Source organism: Haemaphysalis longicornis, unplaced genomic scaffold (genome assembly GCF_048455015.1).
Source record: "Haemaphysalis longicornis isolate Haplotype H1 unplaced genomic scaffold, Haemaphysalis longicornis Haplotype H1 scaffold_10, whole genome shotgun sequence".
Taxonomy (NCBI): domain Eukaryota; kingdom Metazoa; phylum Arthropoda; class Arachnida; order Ixodida; family Ixodidae; genus Haemaphysalis; species Haemaphysalis longicornis.
In genome coordinates this window covers 109,471,243-109,499,036 of record NW_027526204.1, presented here as the reverse complement: position 1 = coordinate 109,499,036, position 27,794 = coordinate 109,471,243, and the positions used below count along the sequence as shown (strand labels likewise).

The window sequence follows — 27,794 nt, the reverse complement described above, 5'->3', positions numbered from 1 at the left end:
CGCAAATGCGTAGCGGCGACCCTGTTGCAGTAACCCTGAAAAAGGAGAGCGACAATCGCCAGACCGTAGCGCTAGTGGGTGGATTAGGTATTTTCAAATGCTGTACATGGAATTTACGGGATGATTTTTGGCGAAGATGTTTACGGAAAGGTTGCGGCCGTTTTCCGTGACGGTCGTCCGCCCACGCGTTTGCCGCAAAGCAATCGTGCTGTGCGGCGAAGTCAACTACAAAAGCGCACATACGTCTTGAATTTTATTTTTTTGTGTGTGTTCATTATTTATAGCGCATGCTCTGCGCAAAAATCTGTTTGTGTGTCTTTCTTCTCCTTTTTTGGCGGTGGGGTGGTTGTGTTTGTTTCTAAAGCGCATGTTTTTGGTGTGCACGAATAGATAAAACAGTAAAACCTCGTTAGCTCGAACTCACTGAACTAGAAGATTTTTTTCAATTCGATGGGTCATCGGTATAGCCCGAATGTTTACCTGTTTATCTCGAAAGATTCTGGAAGTGAGTTCCAGATAATCATATTATTGCTTGCTTAAGTTATGACGAACACGATTATGCGGGTACTGGTATACATCATTACCCACGCTGAGGTTTTTAAATTTTAAAATTCCTTCTCTTGAAAAATGCATTAACAAAGCATGCAGAGATACTTGCACGCTCGAACTTGACAAACAATTTTGACATCACTGCTGTTTGAGGTGTAGATTGTTGCCCTTGCAACAGTGTTAAGCAAGACACAAAATCTGGTCATTTTGAGTCTGTTCCTTGCGGCCACTTCTTTCTGCTCTGTCCCTTTACCATAAACTGTAGTGGACTAGTCCTGTTCTTCCCTGAGTGTTATTTACTGATACTCTCTCTGTTCTTGCAGGTTGGGCCTCATCCATGTGCTCAGCAGCTGCTTTCGCTCCCAGAAGAAAAGTGACCGGCCCTATGTTGTGTGCTTCACCTTTGAGACGGACAGTGGGGCGATTGGGGAGGCATCGTGCGAGTGCCCGGCGGGTTGCTGTGGAGCATGGAGTCACATCCTGGCTGCTGTGCACCTACTCGCCCTTTTGCAAGCCAAAGGTTTTAAGAGGCGCCACCGGAGCTTGCGTGCACTGAGCTGCCACAACAGTGGGGACGTCCGAGACAGCAGGGCATCAAGCCAGCGAGTGTCCAAAACCTTGACTGGAGAAGCCCGCGATAAAATGGCCCCTCCCTTCCCTTGCCAATGCGTCTGTTCGATGCACTTCGAGTACAGGAGCAATGCGAGCAGCAACAAAGTGCCGTGCAGGCGCTTGGGAGAAAACTTGGTAGCCTTGGGAATGAGTTTTTTGCCCCAGTTGCGCTGGCCTCCCGCTCCTCCCCCCCCCCATCCACCCCCCCCCCCCCCCCCAGTTACAAAAACAAGGACTGGCATTGCACCTGAAGGGTCACCTATGAGCTGCCAGCAATATTCATGCCACATTTCGCCGTGGGCATCTCGCAAGCACGCAGAGGCTGGGCAACGTCGTGTTTACTAGACCGCGACATGCAGGGGTGCGCGAATGCTTCTTTTTGTTCCATTTATATCCACAGTTATATCCACAAAAACGCAAACGCACTCAAGCTGATGCGCGGCGGCCTGATGCAACTGTGGCCGTTTTCTATTTTCTTTTTGAATAAAACTTGAAAATTGTCTCAGCTACCTACATCAATGGCCACTATCATTACGTCGGAGGCATGCATGCAGCATGTGACAAACTAAAGGAGTGAGTGTATTTTAGTCGCAAAATGTTCGACAGTAAATACATCGTTGCTGGAATGACAATGGGCGCCAATTTAACTTGACGTAACAACAAACCTTTCAGCCCGGCAAATCGGAAACCAAGTGCAAAATCTCGAATTTTCCACCGTTAGATCATAGTACAGTGTACGCCACTTCTGCAACGACACGCGGCTAAATGCAACGTAAAGAAACCAACAACACACTCCCATGCCGTGCGCGCCCGCCACAGAGGAAATTTTCAACCGCGCCGTGACGGCGTAGTGCGGCAAGAAAAGTTTGTTTACAGCCCTACGTAAGATAAAAGCTCGTGTAGGGGCTAAGCGGTACCATTTAACAATGAAATGAAGCGGGCGCAGAGCCACAGGGACGAGTAAAGAAACAGCCTAATTTTGGCAACGTGTGGTACTGTTTTCCCGGTCGAGCGCCGCTGTCAGTCGCGTGAATAGGCGGCGCACGCCCAGGCTTCATTTAGAATACAAAGGCTGGACAACAGAACTCCAACACAGCTGTATTTTTCATACGGACAGCGACTACGGAACCCCGCGCTTAGCGAACCAACGACAAATATTCGCTCCAAGCGCACCGCGCTCAGCGTGTCACAAAGGTTGCCCGCGCCGGCACAGTTCGCGTCACGAAGTTCGTTCAAAAGCGTGGAACTTCACGCACCTTTTCTCCATTTGAACCGGCATTTCCGCATTGCGTGCTCTGCGGCACGAAGCAATGCTCCGGCATTGTAGTTCATCACCAAGAGCGGTCAATGCCCGCCTTCTATGTTTTGCTAATTGGTTTCGGTTTCAAACGACCGTACCAAAATGGCGGACCTAGTTACCGGAGTCGACGTGAGATGGCGGGGCGCATTTTGCATAGGGTCTATTCAAGGCTAAACTGATCGCTAGGCAGACGACCCTGTTCTCTGACGGAGAGCTCCAGTAAGAACGCTACTCTGTTTACGTCTCTGTCGCGGTGGGGGGCGCTGCGAGCGTCAGAGGCGATCGGACGTGCTTCGCATCGGCTCCACACGGGATGAAGAAGATCTGCGGTTCTACTTGCCCCATCTTGACCGGAAAGGTGTGTAAAGATTCAGTTTGATCTCCGCTACGACCTGCTGAAAGAATTTTGAGAATCGGTGGACTTTTGGGCATTTTACGCCCACAGTTCCGAAAACCGAGGTGGCGACCGCACTAAGCCTAACGGGCCGGCGTGGTACGGGAGCGGCCTCGGCCGCATTGGCGACTGTTTCGGACTTCATCCGCGAAGAGATGTCGTCATCGGAGCCTCTACCGGACATGGATACTACTCCAGCGGTGGATTGTGATGGACTTTTGGACCGCGGTTCCGGCCGCACGGTTATAACTATGAGTGGAACGCCGCTCGGCGAGGAATCGTCGTCGGAGAGCCACAACGGTTGGGTCGTCGCCACTCGGCGCGGCCGGTCGACTAAGAAGATTTTGCAAGCGCCTTCGCAGCAGGCCAAGCAAACCGGTAAGCGTTCTTCGTCGTCTCAACCTACGAGAGCGCAGTTTGCCCAGAAATTGAACGTCGCCTTTTCGAAAGCGGCTCGCATGCCCAACATGCCTATCGGAGAGCACAAAGTGGTTGTGCGGCCACGTGGCGGCTTGCTGGTAGGGAAGACCGATCCGCTCGAGCTACTTCGGGCTATGGCCGTCGCGGCTAGGATGGAGTCGAACGCCTTTCTTGCGGACATCGTGTGTCCGAACGTAGTGCAGAACATTTTCGTGGTCGGCACGGCCAGCGAAGAACGCGCTGGGCTGTACGACCGCGTGCGGGAGATCGCAATAGGCGGACGCAACTTCGAGATCTTTGCGTACCGCGTGGCGCCGGAGAACACGGCCAAAGGAGTGGTTGACTACATCTCGCAGGCACACTCTGCGGAGGTGATCCACAACGCTGTGGTGAACGAACGCAACCCAACGGCACTGGCAGCGCAGAGAATAGGAAATTCCAAATCGGTAATTATCCTGTTCGAGGGTAACAAAGTCCCCTCGCACGTTATATTCGGGGGCATGATAGTACGGTGCAGACTGTACAGGCAACATAAAGAAGTGTGTCGCACGTGCGGCAAAGTCGGCCACCGAAAGGATGTCTGCCCTAACCCTAACGCGAAAGTGTGCTTCGCATGTGGAAGATCCAACCCGGGTCCAAACCACGAGAAGGAGTGCAGACCGCGCTGCAAGTTGTGTGGAGGCCCGCACGCTTCGGGCACCGGTAACTGTAAGAATAGGTTCAAGACTCCATTCCTAGTCCGCCAGCGCGAGCAAGAGCGCAAGATGGCGGCCGAAAAGGCGGCAAAATCTGCCGGCCAGGCGATCAAAGTCCGGTTTCCCGAAGAAGAGGAGTTCCCCGAACTTGGCGCACAAACAACACGTCACAAGAGCCGCAGCGCAAGCCGGGGAAAGAGCAAGGAGAGAGGGAAGAGCAGTGAACGGAAGAGAAGTACGTCACGCAGCTCAAGGTCGTGGGCGACCGTGGCGACCGCGCGCGGCGGCAACGGTGACGCCCCTGGCGGGAATGTCGGGGGCGCCCCTAGCGGCGGCGCGCGGGCGGGCGGGGCGCGCGAAACGAACGGCAGACCGGCCATGCCAGCGGCCAAGCAAGCTTCCCCGCAAGGAGAAAGGATGAAGCAATTGGAGAGCACTATCCAAGTACTTCAGGAAACTATCAAGAAACAGCAGGAGACTATCGACAAGCTCCTGGCTGCACAAGAACGGCAGAAGGCGACTCCCACGTGGTCGCTAGGATCGGCACCGAAGCCGGCCAGCTTTACGGCGCTGGGCGCCAAGCCACCGGTCGAGAAGATCACACTACCAACGGCAACATCATCGCCACCGGCATCACCGAAAATGCCGTCGCCGCCGCGAACGCCGACGTTCAAACCAACACCACCCAAGCTTCAGAAGCGGGCCCCGGCTCCCCTCAACGACAGCGAGGACGAAAGCTTCCAGCAAGAAGAGGACATCACCAACCCGGCGCCGCCATCTAGCGGCGGGTTCGACTACGAAACGAGAATCAGGCAGATGAACGCGCGCCTGGTGATACACGACAGGGAGATTGGCTCCCTCACCGCACGGGTGGGCGCCCTGGAGATCAAAGTCGAGAGAGGATTTGCTGAGGTTAAGACAGAATTCGCCGAGGTGAAGCAATCCATCGAGGACCTCAAGAACTTCATAGTGACCCAATTCAACATGATTGGTAAAGGAGCCCAAATTCAGATGGAAACCCTACCCAAACATGGATAGACGGCCCCAAGGAGATCGGATAGTGGTGTGGCACTGGAACGCTAACGGCTACCGGTGCCGCAAGGCAGTACTTCAACAGCACCTGCGGTCGCTTGATCAGAAGGAGCTTCCCGACGTGATAGCGATCCAGGAAACACACGCTGAAGACCCCAAGATCACCTCGCTACCGGGTTACCGAGCGTACGCCCGCACCTGTGGGAAAGGCGCCGCGCAGGGCGTGTGCACGTTTGTGAGGAAAGGCATCACGAGCGTAGGCAAGGACGAAATCCTAAACTACAAAGACTCCGCCATCGAAGCCAACGTGACGGAAATCATCATTGCGGGCAAGAAGGGAAGAGGCAAGAACAAGGCTTCGACCACGGTGTACATAGCAAATGTATATAGCAACCCACAGCACGGAAACCAAAGATTCAAGACCCTGTTGCACAAGATCCGCGACGCCGCCCATGGCTCTGGGGCCGCGGCGGTCGTCTGCGGGGACTTCAACGCACCGCACGAGGAACTGGGGTACACCCGCACAACGGTGAAGGGAAGGAGATTACTGGAAGACGCCGAGGAAGCGAGCTTCGAGCTGCTCACCGACCCGGCACAACCAACGCGAATCGGAACGTCGACAGCCAGAGACACCACGCCCGATCTTTCGTTCGTGCACCTGCCGCGAGGCGGGACTGCGCGATGGAAGAACACGGGCTGGAATCTCGGAAGCGACCACCACATCGTCGAAGTCACGATACCGCTCGCCCACGCTCGCGTGGTCGACGGAACGACCAAACGACGTCAGCTCCTCACCGATTGGCACAAGTTCAGGGAAGCCGATCTGGGCGAGGTGGACGACGTGGAGAGATGGTCGGCGAGCCTTGTCTCCGCCGCCAAGGACGCCACGACCGAAGTCGAGGTACCGGAGGAAGCCGATCGGGTGGACCCGCGCCTCGCCCATCTCGTGGAGGCGAGGAGATCGCTACAACGAAGATGGAAAAGACAAAGGCACAACCGAACGCTGCGCAAACGCGTCGCGGCACTCGGGAAGGAAATCGAGCGCTACAGCCGCCAACTGTGTGCCCAGCAATGGTATGCCATGTGTAGCGAAGCGGACGGCCAACTCCATAGGGGAGGCACGTGGGCCCTCCTGCGCCACCTCATGGACGAGACCAAGAGTAAGGAACATCAACGACACCGCATGTCGCAGATCCTCCACGCCGCGGCCAACCAGCTAGGCGAGGCGGAGATGCATAAGCGGCTAAACGACAAGTACCTCCCGGCCACAAACCACGTGGAGCATCCGGAATACGACGGCGCGCCCAACCCACTGCTCGACCGCGAGATCGAGGAGTGGGAGGTGCGCCAGGCAACGAACGCCCTGAACTGTCGCTCAGCCGCGGGACCGGACAAAGTGACAAACAAGGCTCTACGTAACATCAGCGACGCTGCAGTCTCGGCCCTGACGAAGTACTTCAACGCCTGCTGGACGAGCGGAAGCCTTCCCAAGCAGTGGAAGACGGCCAAGACGATACTACTGCCCAAGCCCAACAAGCCGCCGGGAATAGAGGGCCTGCGCCCCATCTCGCTCACGTCCTGCGTGGGCAAGGTGTTGGAGCACGTCCTCAACAACCGGTGGCAGCGGTACTTGGAGGAGAACGGTCACTACAACGACTCCATGCTGGGATTCCGGTCTCGCCTGGGGACGCAAGACGCGATGTTGCTGCTGCAACGCGAGGTACTAGAACCAGCCGGAGGCGTTCCGCAGAAAGACAACCGGGCCATTCTCGGCCTGGACCTGCAGAGCGCCTTCGATAAGGTGGAGCACTCGGCCATCCTTGCCTGCGTGGCGAAGCTCAACATGGGCAAGCGCACGTACGACTACGTAAGATCCTTCCTCACTCGTCGCACGGCGAGGCTAGAGGTGGGAGGCGAACGACTCGAAGAGAGGGAGCTAGGAAGCATCGGAACCCCGCAAGGGTCCGTGATATCCCCGCTTCTATTCAACATCGTGATGATCGACGTCGCCAAGAGCCTTGACGCGCTTGGGCCGAAGATCCGGTACTGCATCTATGCCGACGACGTCACGATATGGGCGACGGGCGGCAGCGACGGCGACATCGAGGCCGGACTGCAGGCAGCGATCGACGCCGTGGAGACCACGCTGAGAGACACGGGGCTGAAGTGCTCGCCACAGAAGTCCCAGTTATTGGTGCTCCCACCACCGGGAAGATGGAGAAAGCGGGCCGCGGAAGAAGCGGAATGCAACATAGTCGTCCGAGCCAGCGACGGCACGCCGGTCCCGCACGTCCAGAGCCTCCGAGTACTGGGCATGTACGTGGACGCCCACCGCACGAACGGTACGGCAGCCAACCACATAGTAACGAAGATCGGGATAGCGACGAGACTCGTCAAGAGGGTCACGTCGAGGTCCCGAGGAATCCGAGAAGCGAGCCTCCTGCGACTGCTGCAGGCATTTGCAGTTAGCCACGCAGCATACGCGGGGGCATTTCACAAGTGGACGGAAGCGGAGAGGAAGCGAATCGATGCGGCCATCCGCAAGGCGTATGCGGGTGCCATGGGCCTGCTCAATGGCACCAAGACGACGGCCTTGCTATCTCTGGGAGCGCACAACACGCTCTCGGAGATCGGCGAGGCCCAACGTACTGCTCAATTGACGCGCCTGGGCCGCACCGCGGTCGGCAGGCGGCTGCTGGAACGAGTGGGCCTGTCCTCCCCCGAGGAACAAGACCACGAAACGTCTCCACTCACGGAGTCAACCATGCGAAGACTGGTGGTGTATCCGCTGCCAAAGAACATGGGTCCCGGCGAAAGCGAGGGACGACGAGCGGCGCGAGCCACGGCGCTGCTGCTGCAACATCAGAACGACGAGGGCGCCGTCTACGTGGACGTGGCCAAAGTCAGGAACAAGGACGCCTACGTGGCGGCGGCGGTCGCCGCAACGACGGGCAAGATCGTCACGTCATGCAGCGTGCGTACGCGGAGCGCGAGCCAGGCCGAGGAGATGGCGATAGCCTTGGCGGCGCGCTCCCCGGGCGTGCGGACAATACTCAGTGACAGCAAGACGGCCATCCGTAGCTTCTCGCGCGGAGCCGTGTGCGGGGCGGCTGCTAGGGCGCTGGCAAGCGACGAGTCCAAGTCGAGGCTGACACTAAAATGGTTCCCGGCCCACATGGGTAGGGACCTGATACCAGGATCTCCGAACCGCAACGAGGAGGCGGATGCCGCGGCCCGTGGTCTCGCCACGTGCCGGACCGCGGCCGCGCCCGCCTCCGAAGACGCGACGGCGACCGAAGAAGGCGAGGAGCATCTGCTCGATTACGGCGACATCCTCGCGTGGTACAGGGAGCAACGGCGTGGCTTCTCGCCTCCGCACAGGGATCTTACTCGGTGGGAGGCGGTGAGGTTGCGCCAGCTCCAAACCGAGACTGTGCTGACCCCATCGCTAGCGCGACACGTGTGCCCCGAACTCTACGTGAGTGAAATGTGCAGTGTGTGCGCGAGCGCGAGAGCCACCCTGGCTCACATACTCTGGGGATGTGACGCAGACAGCGCGGACGGTCCGGTGTTACCGCCGCATGTAGAACAGCGTGTGGGGTCTACGGACCCAGAAGACCAGCGAAGGGCCGTCCGGCAGCTCGAGGCCGCAATGGCGCTGCAAAGGCGAAAGGGGGACACCCTCAGTAACCCGAGCGGCGCCGGGGCACGAAGGCCTTAAGGTCTAGGCCCGCGTGACACTAGGACTTCTAGTGTAACGTGAGATAGGGTGAACCCCGCGCCCTGCGCGGCCGGAGGGAATCCCGCATGCTGGAACCCAATAAAGTCTACTCTCTCTCTCTCTGTCGCGGTTTTTTTACCTCACAGTGCCGTGACGGTGAAGGTGACGGCTGTGCGAATGAGGCTGAGGCGACTGTCGTAGCACCCTACGTTTTTGGATGGAACAGCACGTGATTGTTTGCTTGTTTGCTTAGCGCTCACGTGCCTGCCATGCGCGTGAAGCTCGGGAACATTATTTTATCGCTGATATTATCGCACATTAAAAAACGAGAAAAACCCTTACAGTTTGCACAAATGATAAAACAGGTCCGAATGAAAAAACTGAAGCCCTATTTAGGCACTCTCCGCAACGTACTCGCGACCAAGCTTGCTTTCGTCAATTGCGTTGCAACCAGACTCAGATTTTACGACGGAAATCAGAGGTGCCAGGCGTACATTTCACTTCAAATTATCCTGTAAAAGTTATTGCATGTGACAATGCAAGAGGTTCCACATCTATATTGCGGTAGAGGTAATTCAAGGTAAGATTAGAGTGCTCCAGACATGCATTTAATAGTGAGAGCCTGAATGTCCAACGAGACGAAAGATCCACCGAGACGGAAGGTCCAATCGAGCCTGAATGTCCAACGAGACGAAAGGTCCAATCGAGACTGAATGTCCAACGAGACGAATGATCCACCGAGTCTGAATATCCAACGAGACGAAAGATCCAACAAGACGGAATATCCACTGTTGGACCTTTCGTCTCGTTGGATCTTTCGTCTCGTTGGACCTTAGACGCTGAATCACAAGCAAAGCGGGGTGTCAATTTCCGTGTGTGTGACTCGTCAGAAGCATTGAAAGTGTCATCACGTCAGGGTCGAGACGGATATGTTGAGTCGGACAACACTCAAAATGCTTGATCCGATGTCTTCAGGCCACTACACGTCTCTTTTTATGGCGAAGCACCCTTTCGAAACAAGTAAGCGGAATCTGGCGTGTGTGTGATCGCAAGGGTTGGGGCCTGGTCAACATTAGGAGTTTGAGTAAGGTCACGATTAGCCGCCCATCGGTGGCTTCGCACACCGAGTGAACAACAAGCAATTGTTTCCCTTTGTGCGTTGTCCTCTTGTCGCGCGGTGTGCCGATTGCAAAGACAGACAGACAGATAGATGGATGGAATCTGTGAAGCAGTTATTCTTATTTGGTTGAACTAAACAGCATCGTGATCATTGGGAAACCGGAGACGAATTTTAGGGAGAAGTACGGCTACAATTGTCACGGCTGAGCAGACGGACTGAGACAAATAAAAATATGCTAGTGTGTTTTCGCGTACCTGCGTGTGTTCAAAGAGAAAGTGGAGGACAGCGGGCGATTGAGTGGTCCGGAATGTGCATTGGTCATACATTCATTTCACGATGACCGCCCGACAGCTTCGCAAAACAACGGTGGCATAACGGTGTTTTAATGCTGTGGCAGAAGGCTAGGCATCGCTTCCGGAAAACTAACCTCCGGGAGAGGGGTACGGGGACATTTAGCCGAGGAAATTTCCAAGTGAGGCTGACTATAGGTACTTTTTAGCTCGTCTTTTAAAGAGAACGTCGTAGCGAATGTGAGAAATGGATAAGTCGATGATCCAATCCTTCTTTCAAGAAAAAAAAAATGAAACCAGTGCAATTAATTTCTCATTTTTTATCGTAAGGTATCGTTACGTGTTTCACATATCGAAGCGGAGTAGGAGTACCACAAGCAGGGAGCAAGAAATGCGACGAAGCCGCTGAATGGTCACGCCCCCGTAGCAGCAGTGGCTGAGCAAATTTTTGGCTCGCAGTGGTTAGCTAGTAAGGCATTCCCGTCAACATATCCAAGCCCATGACATCGTTGACCAGTGACCTCTGCTCTCAGCTCTGGAATGATGCTTGGTAGTGGGGCGCTAGTTGGTCACTCTAAGCCAAGTCTTTTCGTCGGGCGTCCCGATGTGCGGAAGACGCGGGAGGGACGGTGGATTTTGGAGCCACCCGCGGAAAGCGCCCTCAGCATGAGCATTATGGCAAAAATGCAGTCAATGCTTCAGACACTGGGGAAGTCATGTAGAACCGCGAACCCAGCCGGTAGCAAAGGGTGACCACTTCGTGCATGCATAGGGGGGCGTGGGATCTCACAGGCACGCGCGAGGCCGGAGTAAGCCATCTTGTTGTTTCCTTCTACGTCGACGAGCAGGTTTTCTGGTTTGGGGTCCCCGGGCAGAATGCGGTTCGAGTGGCATTTGGCGGTGCCCTGCAAGAGCTACCACAGCTCTTCGCAAGGTTCACAGCCAGTAGAGTCTTGCACGACCGGTTTTGTCGATGTGCTCCTTTGGAACTCCCGTCATTTATTCGAACAACAGGTAGAGTCTTATGCAGTTAGGAAAGTCATCGACAAGACCAGCACCAGTTAGGTGTCGGAGTTCCATCGGGAAAGAGGTCCGTTGTATCGCGGTGCTCGGTACCCCTTCGCGTATGTTCTCCAGCCGGATTTTGGTCAGGGCGATATACCTTCCCGGATCCCCGTTTCCAGCCTTGTGTACAGCGCCGTTGGGGCCTCGTAGATTTTCTCAAACTCCTGAAACTTCTCGTCGAGTCCTTTTGCTGTGTAGACTTGAGCGCAGAGATGAAATCCCAAGGCTTGGCCGCGGACTCACCGAATGCCCGGCACGCAGTTGTTGTTGTTGTTGTTCCTTTAAGTATGGCACACGCCAGACTAGGGGATCGGCCAATCAATAGAGCACAGTTAAAAGGGAAAAAATGCTTATTTAATTATGGAGCGCTAAGAAAGGATAGTTAAGAACGGTTGGAAATCGTTTTGCACCCATAAACGACAGAAAAACAACTGAATATTGAATGCGATAGTAAGCGATCCCAATCCGAATCGGTCAAAATTTTCAATGGTCGCCCGGGAGCCTAAAACCTTGTCATGTGCCACCTAGGCGTCTTTTTATTATTGTTCGAATTCATGGCCCCTCGAAACATTTCAGACGCGCAAAAAACATCATAGATCCGATTTTATAGCTATCGCTGTAAGCATGTTCGATCCTGCAAATACCTAACGATCCGTCGTTGACCCTTCATATCACTGAATATGATATCGTTCGCAGACAAAGCACTAGGTTTTCTAAGATGTCACATTCGCCGTGATCCGAAGCCGGTTAAACTACTCGCCTATAGATCCACTGTTCGAAACAAACTCGAATAAACGCCTCCTATCTGGAACCCGCTGTTACGAATCGGCCAGCGCCGCCGTATTTTCCCGCATCACTCCTCGGCTGTGCAGCGAAGCCACAACGTGCGCCTTTCGACCAAGGCGCCGCCGTGTCGGTGAATCATACTTTGATGTCTCGACATGCCGGGCCAGACGTCTCGCTTTTCAACGCGCCTCCGGCGGTTGCCAGCGGCACATCGAGACTTGTTTCAAGGACGTGCGCCCCACAGCCGTCAGGCGCCAGCATGTCGGTGAATCATACATTCACGCCTCGACATGCCCGGCTCAGACGCTTCGCTATCAGCGCGATCAACATTCGATAGCGCGCCGACTGAACACGCCCAGGCATGTTTCAAGTACACAGAGGCCCCGTCGGTCGCAGCGGAATCATCCTCTTTCCCCTCTCTCGGACTCAACGTGCGCCGAGGCTACCGACGACTCACGAACTGTGGAAAGAGCGTTGTGTGTGTCTGTGACGTTTGTGGCGTGTTGCTACTTGTTGGCGTTTTGACCGTTGCGGCTTTTGGGTATAAATAGAAGCTCGCGATGCGCTGCAATCATTCCTGTTTGAGCAGCGAATCCATGCTGTTACTCTGTTTGAGTCCTGTATTGTAACCTCGCCCGTCGTGGCATTGTTCTTTGGCTTCGGCTCCCCTCTCGCTATGAAGTAAATAGTTACGTTAGCCTACGGCTTTTAGACTTCTTCACGGCTGCAACAGCGGCTGGCCGCTCGCATCACACACGCTACCCCTCGTATGTCGGAGGCCACGTAGCTCGGATCGGGTGCCCCCGCCCGGTCGCAACACCACACTATAGTCATGCCTCAGCGACGCACCTTCCGTGCTTTGCATCCGCCGTCCACGAGATGTGTTCTGCGTTTCATGCTCGCAGGCTCTTTTTCGGAGTAAGATGCTTCGCCACTTCCGCCATGTCCTGGTCACCTGCGTGGCGTTCATGTCGACCTCTCTGCTCGGACTGTTGTTCGTCACGAGGTAAGCCCGCTTTTTTCCACTTTCCGAGAACGAGCGCAGTGCACGAACACTCTGGGAATCGTGTGACGAAGACGCTAAGGAACGGCTGCTGAACGCACGCCGTTGGCTTTGGCTCAAGAACGTTGCCGAAGATTGATCCTAAATCTTGCAACGAGTTTCCTCAACAACAGTGTCTGTAGCCACGTCTGGAGGAAAAGGACCCGATGCGCTGTTTAAAATGCTTTCGGACCACGTTTTGCGCACATAGCCTGTTGCTCAGCCTAGAGTTCTTCAATATGTGTTGGCCGCATTTGCACACGTATGGAGACTGTGGCCGAAGACAGGTGACGGCGATGGGTGCGTAGTAGCTTGACTCTATTGAGGGAGCAGATTTCTCGCTCAATGGCAATATTACCGGCCCAACATTACTGGCCTGTCTCCACCTCGCGTACACGTTTCCGCGCCATGTGGCTCAGTTTCAGGGCGCCTGATGCCTGCAGCGGCTCTGCAAGACAGCCGAACTTGCGACTCAGCGTGTGCACTCAGGAGGTCCACACAGTCTGGGTGCCCTTGAAGCCCATGTACCGGAAGACGCGTCGCACCCACCGCTGGCCGTCCATACATCGAAGTCGAGCCTCGAAGGCTAGCTTGCTGCTTGCCTCTCGAGCCTCGAAAGACGACCATCCTAGGTCGCCTTGGATGGCCTCAACGGCCACGCAAAGAATGCAAGCGCCCCTTGGGGGCAGCTTTGGGGCGCCCGCTTTTTGAGACCCTTCGTCTCCATCGAACGCCAGGTGATTTTTTTTTTTTTTTTCGCCTCCGCTGATGCGCCGCCACTTGCGTCCAAACTGACTTGTGTGATTTTGAGCACTGCGGCTGCGGGAACTGCGGTTAGTGTGACCGAACTGAGGTGGCCAAGCTCAGCGTGCATTAACCACGGTTAGCGGGGTAACCGCAGTTTCGTCTGTCGTGTAACGCAGCAAACTGCAGTTTTGTCTAACCGCGGTTCGCTTAACCGTGGGAAACTGTGCCCGTGTAAACCACTTCCGCTCATTGACTAGCCAGAATAACTGTTAATTAGGGATCACCATTACGAACTACAGATGATCGGAACTCTGGCGATGGATACGTCGGCCCTCTAGTGAGCGGCAGCGGAGCGGGCGGTGGAGTGCAAAATCAAGGCTGACTGCTCCCACCGCGCCAATTGTAAAGTTGGCACGAAGTTAGCTTTTACAAAACGCAGGCACAACCACGCAAAAAAAAGTGTTCCGGGGGGAATCGAATCCGGTACAATAGCGCCATTATGCGAGGCGCAACCTCTACACCAAACGTGAAGAGCGAGCATGGCGTCTCATCAGCCGGTTTTGCTTTCGTCTGGACGGAACTGCACAAATTTCACGCCGGCTCCGTCTGGACGGAACGCTAAGCTCTCAGTTGTATTCCGTCTGGACGGAAGGATAACCCGCAGCGCTCCGTTCCGTCTGGACGGAACTTTAGCACTTGTATATCGTTCCGTGTGGACGGAACGCTAGCCACAGCCTTTTCTCATTCACTACTTGAGGCCTGGATGTTGGTTCCTACAGCTGGTAACAACAACAACAACAACAAATAACCTTTGTCCTGTGCGCAGCCCTATCCCACCGGGCTGCATGTCCTATTATTAGCTGGTTTAACGTTTCAGACCAACGAAGTAATTAGTAGACAGATTATTCAGCATGGTAGTTACTACACCTTCGCAATGGTGAACATTACCTGCCTGCCTCACGACTCCGAACACACAATTATACCTTACGTCGCACAGGTTAACTCCGTTATAAAAACAGCCCTGTGGTCTACGTAGCAGTCCGGTGCGAAATAAGTTATGCGCGCAGAATCGCTTGCAGTGGATAGCTTGGTTACGATGGGAGTGGTCATGCGCCGTCCCAGTGCCCTCGTGTGACCGACGTTGCTGCCTCTCGCCACGGCACGTAGGCGACGAAACGCCCAGCGGCCTCAACACGGCGCTCTAATAAAACACAGCGCAGACGTTCGTCGGGAACGCACTCATCCCTCTCGTAAATCGAGGCGGTAGACCGTAGAACTGATGCAGAGCGCCCGTGGTCACCGCCGCAACGTACTACACGCTAATTAGGAAGTCGCACACACTCAGCGTCCCAGTCACACGTTGCACACCACCACAAGTGCTCTCCAGAAGTTCTTTGAGAGCGCCCTCATCACAATCGCAAGCCAAACCCCAATGCACCGCTGCAACGGCAGACAAAAATCACGACGAGAAGAGCGTCGCGAAATGACTGCACAACAGCTGCCATTTTTCTTGAACCATGACGTCACATCCGGCAAAAAGAAAAGAACACTTTTTTTTTGTTTTTTGATCTCCAGTTGGCGCATGCGCAGTAAGGCTCGTCCACCGTTCCTGGACGTCAGGTCCGACATGTCGGTTCTCAGTGTGGCCAGGCGGAGAAATCGCCCGCTAAACTGTTCGTTGAATACCACCTATATATTTTTTTTCGGTAAAGAGATGATATATTTATAAAATAAGCTATCTATGCCATTAAGAACATATTGATGTACCTGTAAAAACATTTGTACCACTACAAGATGATTTTTAAGCCCGTGAGTAATTAATTAGTAAGTCCCATGCGGAATGTGGTCAGGTGAGTCCCCCTTAAGCATGAACTGCTTGTTGGTTTTCTTAAGTGACATGCAGACATGAAGTTGTGTATGTCAGCCCTGTTTTAATTACTGCAAGCAGTTTTTGTGGAGGTTTCTGAATATGTAGGCTTGAATACACTTGGTTCAATGAGGCAGTCTGTAAACAATGTGTAAATATTTCGCCGATCCCGCAGGTTATGTGATCCAAAAGTATAAGTGATCACTCTTAAGGGTTTTCCTAGATATCCGAAGCATATTGATTCGCTCACTCACTAAAAAAGTTTAAACAAAAATCAGCACACCGGCAGTAACTATTCGAAGCAGCAGAAACTGAAAAGGCTGAAAGTTTGTTGCAGAAAATAAATACTTTCAAACACGTCTTTGGTAGATAACAATATGGTTTCAAAAAGCACGAACGATGGGAAGAACTAGTGAAGGACCAGCGATTGGGAGCTCAAATCCTTGATCTTGCTTTCAAAGGAATCTAAGGATGTATGTGCAGTGCCTTTCATTTAAGCATGTTGCGCTTCGCATTCATGAACCTGATCACTTGCTCTCCTCTATCACTCCCGTGCGCAGGACCCAGATGCAGCAGTACGCCAGGTCTGCCATCACGTGGCCCGGGAACACGCCGTACCCGCAGTCGTGCGCGCCTCCGCGCACCAACGTCGTCTTCCTCAAGACGCACAAGTGCGCCAGCTCGACGGTGATGAACATCTTCCTTCGCTTCGGCAGTGCGCACAGGCTCAACTTCGTGCTGCCAAAGTCGAAGAAGACGAACTACCTGGGCCATCCGAAGCCCTTCAACCGCAAGCTGGTGGCGGACCTGACCGCTTGCAACATGACGTACAACATCCTTACGCACCACGCGCGGTTGAACTTCAGAGAGATGCGGCAACTCATGCCCGATGACACACTCTACATCACCATCCTCCGCAGGCCGGAGTCGCTGTTCGAGTCCCTCTACTCCTACTACCACTTCTCCCCCTTCTTCAAGAGGAACCTGACGGCGTTCGTCCGCGACACGAATCTCACGGCGTACCTTTCGAGGCGTCGCCTGATCCGCAAGCGCTTGGGGCTGAACCAGATGTCCTTCGACCTGGGCTACAATGGGCCGTATGACTCGGAGGCCGCGGTGGACAACTTTGTTCTCGGAATCGACACCGCTTTCGACCTGGTCATGCTGGCCGAGAGGCTGGACGAATCACTTGTCCTCCTCAAGCACCTCCTTTGCTGGAACACTACGGACATGGTGGCGCTGAAAGTCAACTCCAGGTACGCGGTGCTCTTTTTTTTTCGGAAGCGTGTAGTGTGGGTTGTGTCGTCGTACGCATGGAAGAGAATTCCGTTTGCTGGCCCCGTTTATGATTGCAGCGGTGGTCTTACAAAGAGGCGAATTAGGATGTATACAATACAGTTTCCAAGCAGTTTTCCCACTCTTTAATGCCAGTAATCCCTGTTTTAGGGGATTGGGGTGGCCTTCTGGCTTCGAACAGAAGCATACATCGGTAAACATATTTTAATATTGGAATTAGTGGGGTGATTCATACATGGCGAAATTATATGAAACAAAGGAAATAGGAAGTATTTAAGCGGCAAAGCACAGGTTTCAGACAATGCCAACATCGTTCTTCTAATAAAGAAACATTCCAGTGGATATTGCGAATTCCGTTAGTCACTGCCTCTGGGCAAAAAAAAAACCGCATCGAAAAGGCGCTAGGGAACTGCACAAAGGTTAGAGGGGACCTAAGCTATCTGTCATGATGTGAGAATGCGTGAGTGCCAGTTATCTTCGAGTTCTATAAGCATGTGTTTCTGGGAGAATGTGTTCACATCGCTGCCAATAATGGGAATAGGCATTATCAGCGACTTTCTAGCTACTGCTGTCAGCTTTTGCTCGCCAATCCCCCTGAATGCGTGTGTTTAAACGGTGCGTTAGTATTCGACGCCTCAGCCAAATTTGTGAGTTTGCCGTGAGCTTCGGACGGTTGCTGTCATAGCCTTTTGCCAATCCCCCTCAATAGATATGCGAGAATTGTGGCTGGGCCTTTTGAAGTCGCAGTCAGGTAGTAGTAGTAGTCAGAGTTACTGGATATAGACAGTTTCGAAACTCCCCATAGGCCCCATGTATCGAAAGCCGGTCTTCGGTTGCCCCCCTGCGCCGGGGCAAGCACGGGGCAAGTTGACTAGCCTGTCGTCTGTCGGCAGGACGTTGAAGCAGTACTCAAGTGCTTGCTGCTGCTGCCGTAAGTCATAAAAAGAAAAGCCGCAAAAACACAAGTAAATTTTACGTAATTATTGTGTTTTAATTTAAAAGGCAATCTTTATTTTACAGAAGAATTTTGAATAATAATAGTTTAGCGAAGTTCCGTTTTCATCTCCTAGGTGCCGCGCGCGTCGACTTCCCCTCAGCTTCCACGGAGTGGGGGGGCTAGCGCCGCCTGGATTCTGAAGCGGAGTTTCGCAACTGTTTATATTGAGTAACTCTGAGGAGTAGTAACTTTATTTTGCCCAAAAGTTGTGGCGATTGCACCACTGAGCTGTTCGCTAAGTCATCTAGACAGCGGGGCTCCCGGTGTTTCGGGAGCTCGGTGTCTTCAGCCAACTGGACGAGGGCTTCTTGCACGTGGGGAGCTGGGCTAGAGATGGCAGCCTCCCACTCTGTTAAAAATGATATGTTATGAAGGATGGGATGATTTCTTCTACGTGATGCGGGTATTAATGGACATGACCAAGTGATGTGGTGAAGTGATACTTGTTCCACAGAACAGAAGGGGCAAGCGTCCTTATATATTCGCCAGGATATATGATGGACATGAGATGTGGAGTGGGGAATGATAATGTTTGGAGCTGCCTGAGAAGGACTGCATGCCTTCAACTGAGTGATGGATGCGGTGGTGGAAACATTGCCCGATCCTGGCGGAAATGGTCAAGGATATCGCCGAAAGTATGGAGGCGAAAGGTTGCGGGATATCTTCAGGGGTCCTATGAGGCTCTCGGCGAACCATATCTCGAGCAGTCTCATTGGCTCTCTCATTTCCCATCAGGCTGGAATGTGCCGGTGACCAGATGATGCGGAAGGTCCGGCTATGAGGTGTGGGCCCTTGCTAGAGAATTGCCAAGGTTCTAGATGATACCCTGTCGCTTAAAAAAATTAGTACGGCCGATTTTAGATATTGGTGAATGAGTACCGAAACTAAGAAAGGGAAGGGAAGATGTCCTACAAACGCCTCCTTTCCTCAAACGGTGGCCCTTGAGCGTAGGCGGCGTCCGAGAAGAGCTTTTCGGTGAATCAGCCATTAGCTTCTGGTGGGTGCTGTCATTGTTACTGGCAAATCCGCCTGAGTGGGTAGTATGTTGTTAGGCCGTCGCAGCCAACGGGAATTTCACTGACGGCTTCGCGCTACGCTTCTCTGGGGACGCCGCTTTTTTCACCAACTTAGCCAACCAAAGCGAGAGCGACGCTGGACCATTAAAAGCGTCAGGAAACACGCGTCCTGCGCAGCTTTAGGACGCAACAAATCCTCCCTGTTCTGTGACGCAACTACAAAGAGAAATCTTCGAGGCGTTCTGCATTATCAAGAAAAACGACGAATGCGTGAGCACTCCGTCGCTGGCTTTGCACACAAAAGAAAAAGCCATGTTCTGTGAAAGCTGCGCCTTATGTATCTTTTTATGTTTCTGCGCATTTGTGTGTATGTATATAGCGTTTCTTGTCAATAAAGTCTCAGTTGATGTTTAGCGCTCGTCCCGTGTCACTGTCTTTTCTTGTGTCCCCGTCTAGTGCGCCTTTTACTATGTCGAAGTCGAACGTATACCCACGTACTTTTAAAAAACGACGACGATGCTTGGACACCAAGCTTTCTCGTGACAGATAATCGCCGTCTTTACGCGGTGGGGTGCGGGGTTTCTCTAATTTTGCCCGTTCATGCACCCCTCCCCGAAACCAAACCGCTTCGGGCATGCACAGCTTGTGGCGCACAAAGATGGCTGACAGGCATGCCGATCCCAATGCGCGGCCCGCCAGAGAGTATTTCATTGAGAGTATGGTCAACATACGTGAGGTATACAGAGAGCTAAGCGAACCACCTGAATGGTTACCAATGCTAGATGAACTTGTTCAGCTGAATAGGTTTTAAAATTGTGTTATCGCAAAGGTGGCGAATGTTTTGAAATCACTGTAACCTAGTTTTTCGCTTGAGACAAACGGTAATAGAGGGAAAAAATGTTGAAATGAGGTAATCGGATAAACGCCGTCTTCACAACGCGGGGGGCCGAGGTTCGATTCCAGCCACGGGAAGTGTTTTTTTTTTTTTTTAATTCACTTCACCCGTTTTCGCCGTACAGACGCATCAGTGAGAACACTAAAGCTTCGCTTGAAAAGAACCTGACTGGCGTATCTCCTGGTGTGTTAAAAATAAATTGGGATATGGAGATTCCGCCTTGGGTTGGATAGGTGCCAAGCTGGGTTCAAACCTCAGAAGCAGTGGTATTGTTCGCGTTCGTGAAAGTTTATTTTTTTTTTTTGTAGCTGAAAATTCAACTTCGGCTAGTTTTGATAATTTTAAGTCGGTTCCATCGACCTTATTTCAGTTTAAATGCTTTCGTCCATTGAGGATGGTTCCGCCTACTTTGACCCTTTTTTAACATTATCGCCAATTTATCTGCTCGAGGCTTGTTTCGGTTCATTTTTATAAGGTTCGGGTGGTTTTGCTCACTTATTAGGGTAACGTCGGATACGGATATTGGTAGGACAACAAGCCTAGCTATGCTTTGCTAGCAGTGGTACGCTTATTGCGCATTATTCTTTATAATAGGGTTGTTTTACGTCAGCTTCAGCTGCTCTTTATCCAGGGTAGGATGATTGTGCCTGTACGTCTCTGCGGTGCATATAGACCCCACGTATAGCTCAATTGAGCAAAAATTATCATACATGCACGTTCTGGCCGTAAACCCATTGCCAGGAAATGGGGAGCATCGTATCGCTGGCAGGGATAAAGTCAGCAAGTCATGGCATGGTGACGTCTACTGTAGATGCAAAAACTGTGCGTTCAGTGTTTTTCTCCACAAGCCAGGTGTCTCAGAATTGCGATCGGAGTGCATTTTCCGTGTGACGTTTCGAATGAGCGCAGGCCCTCTCTACATATATCCCGTTTCTCCCCACGCAGGTACAGCGCGTACAAAGAAGTGCTCTCTAACGACACCAAAGAGCGGCTGCTGCAACTCAACTCGGCCGACTGGAAGCTGTACAAGCACTTCGCGAAGGTCTTCGACGACCAGGTCAAGGCCTTCGGCGAGGACAGCATGGCCCAGGAGGTGGCGATGCTGCGGGCCGCCCAGCGGGACTTCTACGACCGCTGCGTCATGGCTGAAGAGCCCATGGCGAACGTTTCCACCATAAAGAAGCGCAAGGACATCGTGGCATTCAAGTCCAATGACACGAGCAAACTATGTCGCCACCTCACCTGGACGGAGTTAGAGTTCCACAAACAGGTCAAGAAGACTCAGGAGAAGAGGATGCGGAAGTGTCTGGCACGCCACAAGAAAGCGCGCTCCAGAAAACACGCCGCTCCTGGCGCGGACAAGTAAAGCTTCAAATCGAAAGCCGCCAAGAGTTCAACCCTCCGGCGTAAGCATCTATTTATAGGAACAAAAAATGGCGTTTGAACTCAGAGAGCCCCAGGTCACGTAAGAGCCGTCGGTGTTGTTCATCTCCATTCTTTTGTTGGTGCTGAATGACTAAAGACACTTTGCTAGACCGATCTGTACAACGATGTGCCCTGGACTCTCTGTGCTTGGTTCGTTTGTGAAAGTGTTCCACGTTACGCCACAGTCCACAAACGCTGTTCGACGAACTGTGCATGTGACTTTCGAAGCGTTGATGAGTTTTTTTTTTTTTCCTTGCGCCATAGTTTACAAGCGCTGTGCCCTGATTGTTACAGTGTGGGTCTCGCGACAGATAATCGCTACGGAGTGTGCGGAGAGACACGGCAATTATTTTCCTTTTTATGTAGCGCACTCGTGGTTCTTGATCTATGATTGTTTATGATTAAAAGTTCGAAGAGCGCTTTTGGTTGCGCCGTGACGGAGGTAGTGTTTCATACTTATAATACACGCTTGAAAATATACTGTACTATCGGCGTCAAATGAAACGCGAACACGAAAATATGAACCAGAACACACAAATAGCGCGATTTCTTTCCTTGCAAGCCAAAATGACGCGTGGCTTAGTTACAAAAACAAAGTTGGGAAAAGTGGATTTTCAGACATACCAATAGCAAGCCATATGAGCTCTACGAACACTATTTTTCAATTTTGCACGTTCTGGTTCATATTTTCGTGTTCGCGTTTAATTTGACGCCTATAGTACCTTTGTGGAACCATATTTTTTGGTGCTTTTGTGATAACTGCCCGCACAGCCATGAGTCTACTACTCCTTTTTTAAATATATTGCCGCGAACCATACATTGGGTTTGTTTATTTGTGTTTTGCTTTTACCGCCCGGCTGCGCCGGTCTGTGTTATCTCTGCGCCAAGGGAAGCGCGTGTTCCATTCTTTCTTTCTGTGCCGCATGTGTTATCTGTTGTGATAGGGAGAGCATTCCGATCTAACGTGAACAGCCCAGAATAATCTTCTTGGATCTACTATGTTCTCGATGCGAATCGACGTTTCGAGAACCACGCGCGCCAAAAGATAAAAAGCCGCAGTGCGGACGCCGGGGCATTCGATTCGACGACACTCGCCTGTGCAAGTCACTTTGTTGACCGCTGCTTCGCCGCCTCTGTATTCTTTTGAGTTGTTAGGGGAGCACAAGTTCGCTCCAATAAACGTGTTTCTCATTCAACACCACTGCATCGTCCTTGTCTTCGTGACATCTGGTGGAGGTGCTGGGTACGCACCCTTCATGCCCACTACAACCTCGAAAAGCCGCCAAGCCAGTCCAACAAGAGCCAGCCCCCGCCTGCAAGATTTACCGCCCGAGTTCGGTCTTCTGCCAGAAGGGCCCAAGAGAAGGAACGCTGCAACCAACACCATGGTGCAAGAAACAACGTCGCCAATCATCCTGCAGCAGCCCCGAGAACCGCCATCGTTCCGAGGAGCCCCCGCAGAAGACCCAGAAGAATGGTTGGAGAAGTTGGAGCGCGTCCGCATCTTCAACAGGTGGGACGACGAAGAAACTTTCCGGCATGTCTTCTTTTACTTAGAAGATGCTGCTCGAACTTGGTTCGAGAACCATGAGAGCTCTTTGACCGACTGGACTCAATTCAAGAGGGAGTTCCTTAAGACCTTCACTACCGTGGTGAGAAAAGAGCGAGCTGCGCTTTTGCTTGAAACTCGAACGCAGCACCCCAACGAAGGAGTCGTGATTTTCGTTGAAGAGATGAAGCGACTTTTTCGTCGTGCGGACCCTGAAATGACCGAGGAAAAGAAGCTCAGGTTTCTAATGCGAGGAGTGAAGCAAGAGCTTTTTGCTTGTCTAGTCCGTAACCCTCCGAAGACAGTGGCCGAATTCGCGTCTGAGGCGGCCGCGATGGAGAAGACGCTAGAAATTCGAACGAGGCAGTACGACCGCCCTGTCAACGCGCTGTTCTCGCAGACCATCGGTGCTGCAAATGGAAGCTCCGATACATTGCGAGAGACCATCCGAGCAGTGGTCAGGGAGGAGCTTCGGAAGCTTTTTCCAACGACGCCGCAACCTCAAGTGGCTTCCCTGACCGACGTAATCCGAGAAGAAGTCCAAAACGCACTGGGAACTTCTACGCCGTCGGAAGCACCCCGCGAACCACAAGCCATGACCTACTCCTCGGCTGTTCGTCAACCCCGCCCTGCTCCAACCCGTCGTCAAGAGGCTGAGCCATACCGCCGTCCAACGCCGCCCGCCCGACGCCCTGTAGACCAATACCAGACGCCAAGGAAGACCGACGTGTGGCGAACGCCCGATAATCGCCCGCTGTGCTACCACTGCGGAGAGGCCGACCACATCTACCGTCGCTGTCCCTACAAGAGGCTCGGTTTGCGAGGGTTCTCCGTCGACGCCCCACGCCCCCGATACGGCCAGCGCCCTGCTGAGATCGAAGAATACCTCTCCAACACCAACCGAGGACCAGCCCGCTTCAACCGTTCACCGTCGCCCTACCCGTCTCAGTCACCAAACCGCCGCAGCACTGCTGACTTCTCACGTGGAAGGTCCCCCAGCCCACGCGGGGGAAACTAAAAGCAGCAACTTCGGGAGGTAAAGTTGCACAACGGCGGAAAAATGAAAACCCTCCAACGACGCAGCGACTCGCTGAAGACCATCATTCACGACATGCCCTCATCCCGACGACCCGACCTAGCCCTAACGAGACTCCTGAACACGACGACAGCTACACGGCGCGACGCGTACCCGACCTGACCAAGACGTCCGTTGAGAAGACGACGACAACGACGATGCACAGTGCCCGAGCATCAACACGTACAAGCAGAGATACGACGCCCCGACGAACCCGCAACTCGAGGACGACTGCATCTGACGTCAAGGTGTCCATCGACGGCTTTGACGTAGTCGCCCTCGTAGACACGGGAGCTGACTATTCGGTAATGAGCGGACCATTTGCGTCTAAACTGAAGAAAGTTATGACCAGATGGGACGGTCCGCACATACGCACAGCAGGAGGCCACCTCGTGACGCCAAGTGGAACGTGCACATCGCGCGTCACCATAGACGGCACAACGTACCCTGCGGCGTTCGTCGTTCTGCCTAACTGCTCCCGCGACGTGATTCTCGGAATGGACTTTTTGACGGACAACGGCGCAATAATTGATCTGCAGACCAAGTCGATAACATTTTCCTCCAATCACTCCACGACGCCGCAGCCGAACCCCGATCACCGTGCTGCTGTCAGGATCGCCGACGATCACATCACCCTGCCACCCCGCGCAAGCTTGATGATCGCCGTCTACTGTGAGGATGCTGCTTCTGACATCGACGCTATCGTAGAGAGTGATCGAAGGTTGCTTCTCGACCGCGGTGTCTCCGTCGCAAGAGGCATTGCGCACTTTAAGCAACGCCAATCTCACGTTTTGGTCACTAATTTCACCGAAGAGTACCAGCATTTAAACATGGGAGCTGCAATTGCGTTCCTCGAAGAAACGCAAGAAGCAAGTGATGTGATCGCAGTCGCCGACTTTGAACGCACACCCGTAGAAACATTCAAGCTCCCGCAGCCATTCGACGTGAATCCGGCGCTACCGCAAGAACAACGGAAAAAATTATTGGCTTTGCTGCGTCGCTATAGCGAATGTTTTTCGTCGAGCGCAAAACTACGTCAGACCCCTCTAGCGAAGCACCGAATAATAACCGAAGATGGAGCCCGACCTACCCGACAGTCACCGTACCGCGTCTCTTCACACGAACGGGAAGCCATCCGGACTCAAGTCGAGGACATGCTGAGCGATGACATTATACAGCCATCGAAAAGCCCCTGGGCTGCGCCCGTCGTACTCGTAAAGAAAAAAGACGGCACATTAAGGTTTTGCGTTGACTACCGGCGACTGAACAAAATCACGAAAAAGGACGTGTACCCCCTCCCCCGAATCGACGACGCCCTCGACCACCTCTGCCACGCGAAGTACTTCTCATCGATGGACCTGAAGACCGGCTACTGGCAAATTGAAGTGGACGAGAGAGACCGAGAGAAGACTGCATTTATAACCCCAGACGGCCTATACGAGTTCAAGGTGATGCCGTTTGGGCTGTGCACAGCACCAGCGACGTTTCAAAGAGTCATGGACACTGTGCTAGCTGGCCTTAAGTGGCACACCTGCCTCGTATACCTCGACGACGTAGTGGTATTCGCTCGGACTTTCGACGAACACCTTGCAAGGTTGGAGTCTGTACTCGAGGCCATTCGTACGTCGGGGTTGACGCTGAAGCCTGAAAAGTGCCGTTTCGCATACGGGGAACTCAAGTTCTTGGGCCACGTCGTCAACGCCGCGGGAGTCCTACCTGACCCGGCAAAAACTTCAGCCATTGCGAACTTCCCAAGGCCAAAAGACAAGAAGGGCGTGCGGAGATTTCTCGGGCTGTGCGCATACTACCGGCGCTTCGTCGCAAACTTCGCACGCATTGCAGAGCCACTCACACGCTTGACGAAAGATAGCACCCCTTTCAGCTGGGAAAACGACCAAGAAAAAGCATTCGGCGAGCTGCAAAAACGCCTGCAAAGCCCGCCCGTGCTCGCTCATTTCGACGGAAATGCCGAAACGGAAATGCATACGGACGCCAGTGATATAGGCTTGGGTGCCGTCCTTGTCCAAAAGCAAAGCGGCTGCGAAAGGGTAATCGCCTATGCTAGCCGTGGTCTGTCGAAGGAGGAGAAAAACTATTCTGCCTCTGAGAAAGAGTGCCTGGCAATTATATGGGCGATTTCAAAATTTCGCCCATACGTGTATGGAAGGCCATTCAAGGTTGTAACAGACCACCATGCGCTGTGTTGGCTCGCCAATTTGAAGGACCCCTCTGGCCGTCTTGGGCGGTGGAGCTTGCGCCTGCAGGAGTTTGACGTTACAGTCGTTTATAAATCCGGCAGGAAACACTCCGACGCCGACTGCCTGTCCCGCGCCCCCGTCGACCCACCACCACAAGACTCTGATGAAGACAGCGCGTTCTTCGGGATCGTGACGGAGAGCGACCTAGCCGCCCAGCAGCGTGCCGACCCCGACTTACGCGTCATAATCGAGTACCTCGAGGGATGCAACGTTGCCGTTCCTAGGACCTTCAAACGCAGTTTACCAGCATTCAGCCTGAGAAACTCCGTCCTTGTGAAGAAGAATTTCAGCCCCGGAACAAGAGCGAATTACCTTCTCGTCATCCCCGCGGACCTTCGTGACGAAATTTTGGAAGCGTGCCACGACGACCCGTCTTCCGGACATCTGGGCACAGCCCGCACTATTGGAAAAATCAAGGCGAGGTACTACTGGCCCGGCCTTACCTCTGACGTCACCCACTACGTCCGGAGCTGCCGTGACTGCCAGCGACGAAAAACGCCGCCGACAAGACCCGCCGGACTTCTGCAACCGATCGCCGTCCCATCGAGACCATTTCAACAGATTGGAATGGACCTTTTAGGCCCGTTCCCTACGTCACGATCACAGAACAAGTGGATTGTCGTAGCGACAGACTACATGACGCGCTACGCAGAGACCGCCGCTCTTCCGAGGGGGACTGCACAAGAAGTGGCGAAGTTCTTTATAAGCCAAGTGCTGCGACATGGAGCCCCGGAAGTCCTAATCACAGACCGCGGAACGGCATTTACTGCGGAGCTGATGCAAGGAGTATTACGCTACAGCAACACGGATCACCGAAGAACGACGGCGTACCACCCCCAAACGAACGGACTAACAGAACGTCTGAACAAGACAATCGCAGATATGCTGTCAATGTACGTTGACGTTGAACATAAGACTTGGGACGAAGTGCTCCCGTATGTCACGTTTGCGTACAACACGGCTATCCAGGAGACGACACAGCTGACGCCGTTCGAGCTTGTCTACGGTAGAAGGCCGACTACGATGCTCGACGCCATGCTTCCGCACGTAGAAGACGACGACCTCAACGCCGATGTCCACGGATATCTTCAACGTGCGGAGGAGGCCCGCCGGCTCGCTCGAGTTCGTATAACGGACCAGCAGCTGGTGGATGCGGGCCGCTACAACCTCCGACGCCGAGACGCCGAGTACCAACCAGGGGATCGTGTGTGGGTTTGGACTCCCATCCGACGACGCGGACTCAGTGAGAAGCTCCTGCGACGGTATTTCGGACCCTACCAGATTCTACGACGTGTTGGCCAACTTACCTACGAAGTGATCCCCGATGGTGACTCCGGCACATCACGACGACGCACGCGGCCTGAAGTCGTCCACGTGGTTCGCTTAAAACCTTTCTACGGACGATGACGAACTTTTATTTTCATTTGTTCGGACTGTCGCTTATGTTAGCATCGGGTCGATGCACTCTTAGAGGGGGGGGGTAATGCCGCGAACCATACATTGGGTTTGTTTATTTGTGTTTTGCTTTTACCGCCCGGCTGCGCCGGTCTGTGTTATCTCTGCGCCAAGGGAAGCGCGTGTTCCATTCTTTCTTTCTGTGCCGCATGTGTTATCTGTTGTGATAGGGAGAGCATTCCGATCTA

General features: G+C 53.3%; 1 protein-coding gene and 1 pseudogene across 1 annotated transcript; one reads left to right on the top strand and one right to left on the bottom strand.

Annotated features, from left to right (window-relative positions):
• Window positions 1–10,694: 10,694 nt before the first annotated feature.
• On the bottom strand, window positions 10,695–12,849 carry LOC144160016 (cyclin-dependent kinase 2 pseudogene; annotated as a pseudogene).
• A 58-nt stretch (window positions 12,850–12,907) lies between these two features.
• On the top strand, window positions 12,908–21,956 carry LOC144160015 (galactose-3-O-sulfotransferase 2-like). The gene is made up of 3 exons (XM_077691639.1): window positions 12,908–12,990; window positions 16,201–16,896; window positions 20,790–21,956. The coding sequence occupies exons 1-3, from the start codon at window positions 12,908–12,910 to the stop codon at window positions 21,208–21,210; spliced, it is 1,200 nt and encodes a 399-aa protein (XP_077547765.1). The 3' UTR covers window positions 21,211–21,956.
• Window positions 21,957–27,794: the final 5,838 nt, after the last annotated feature.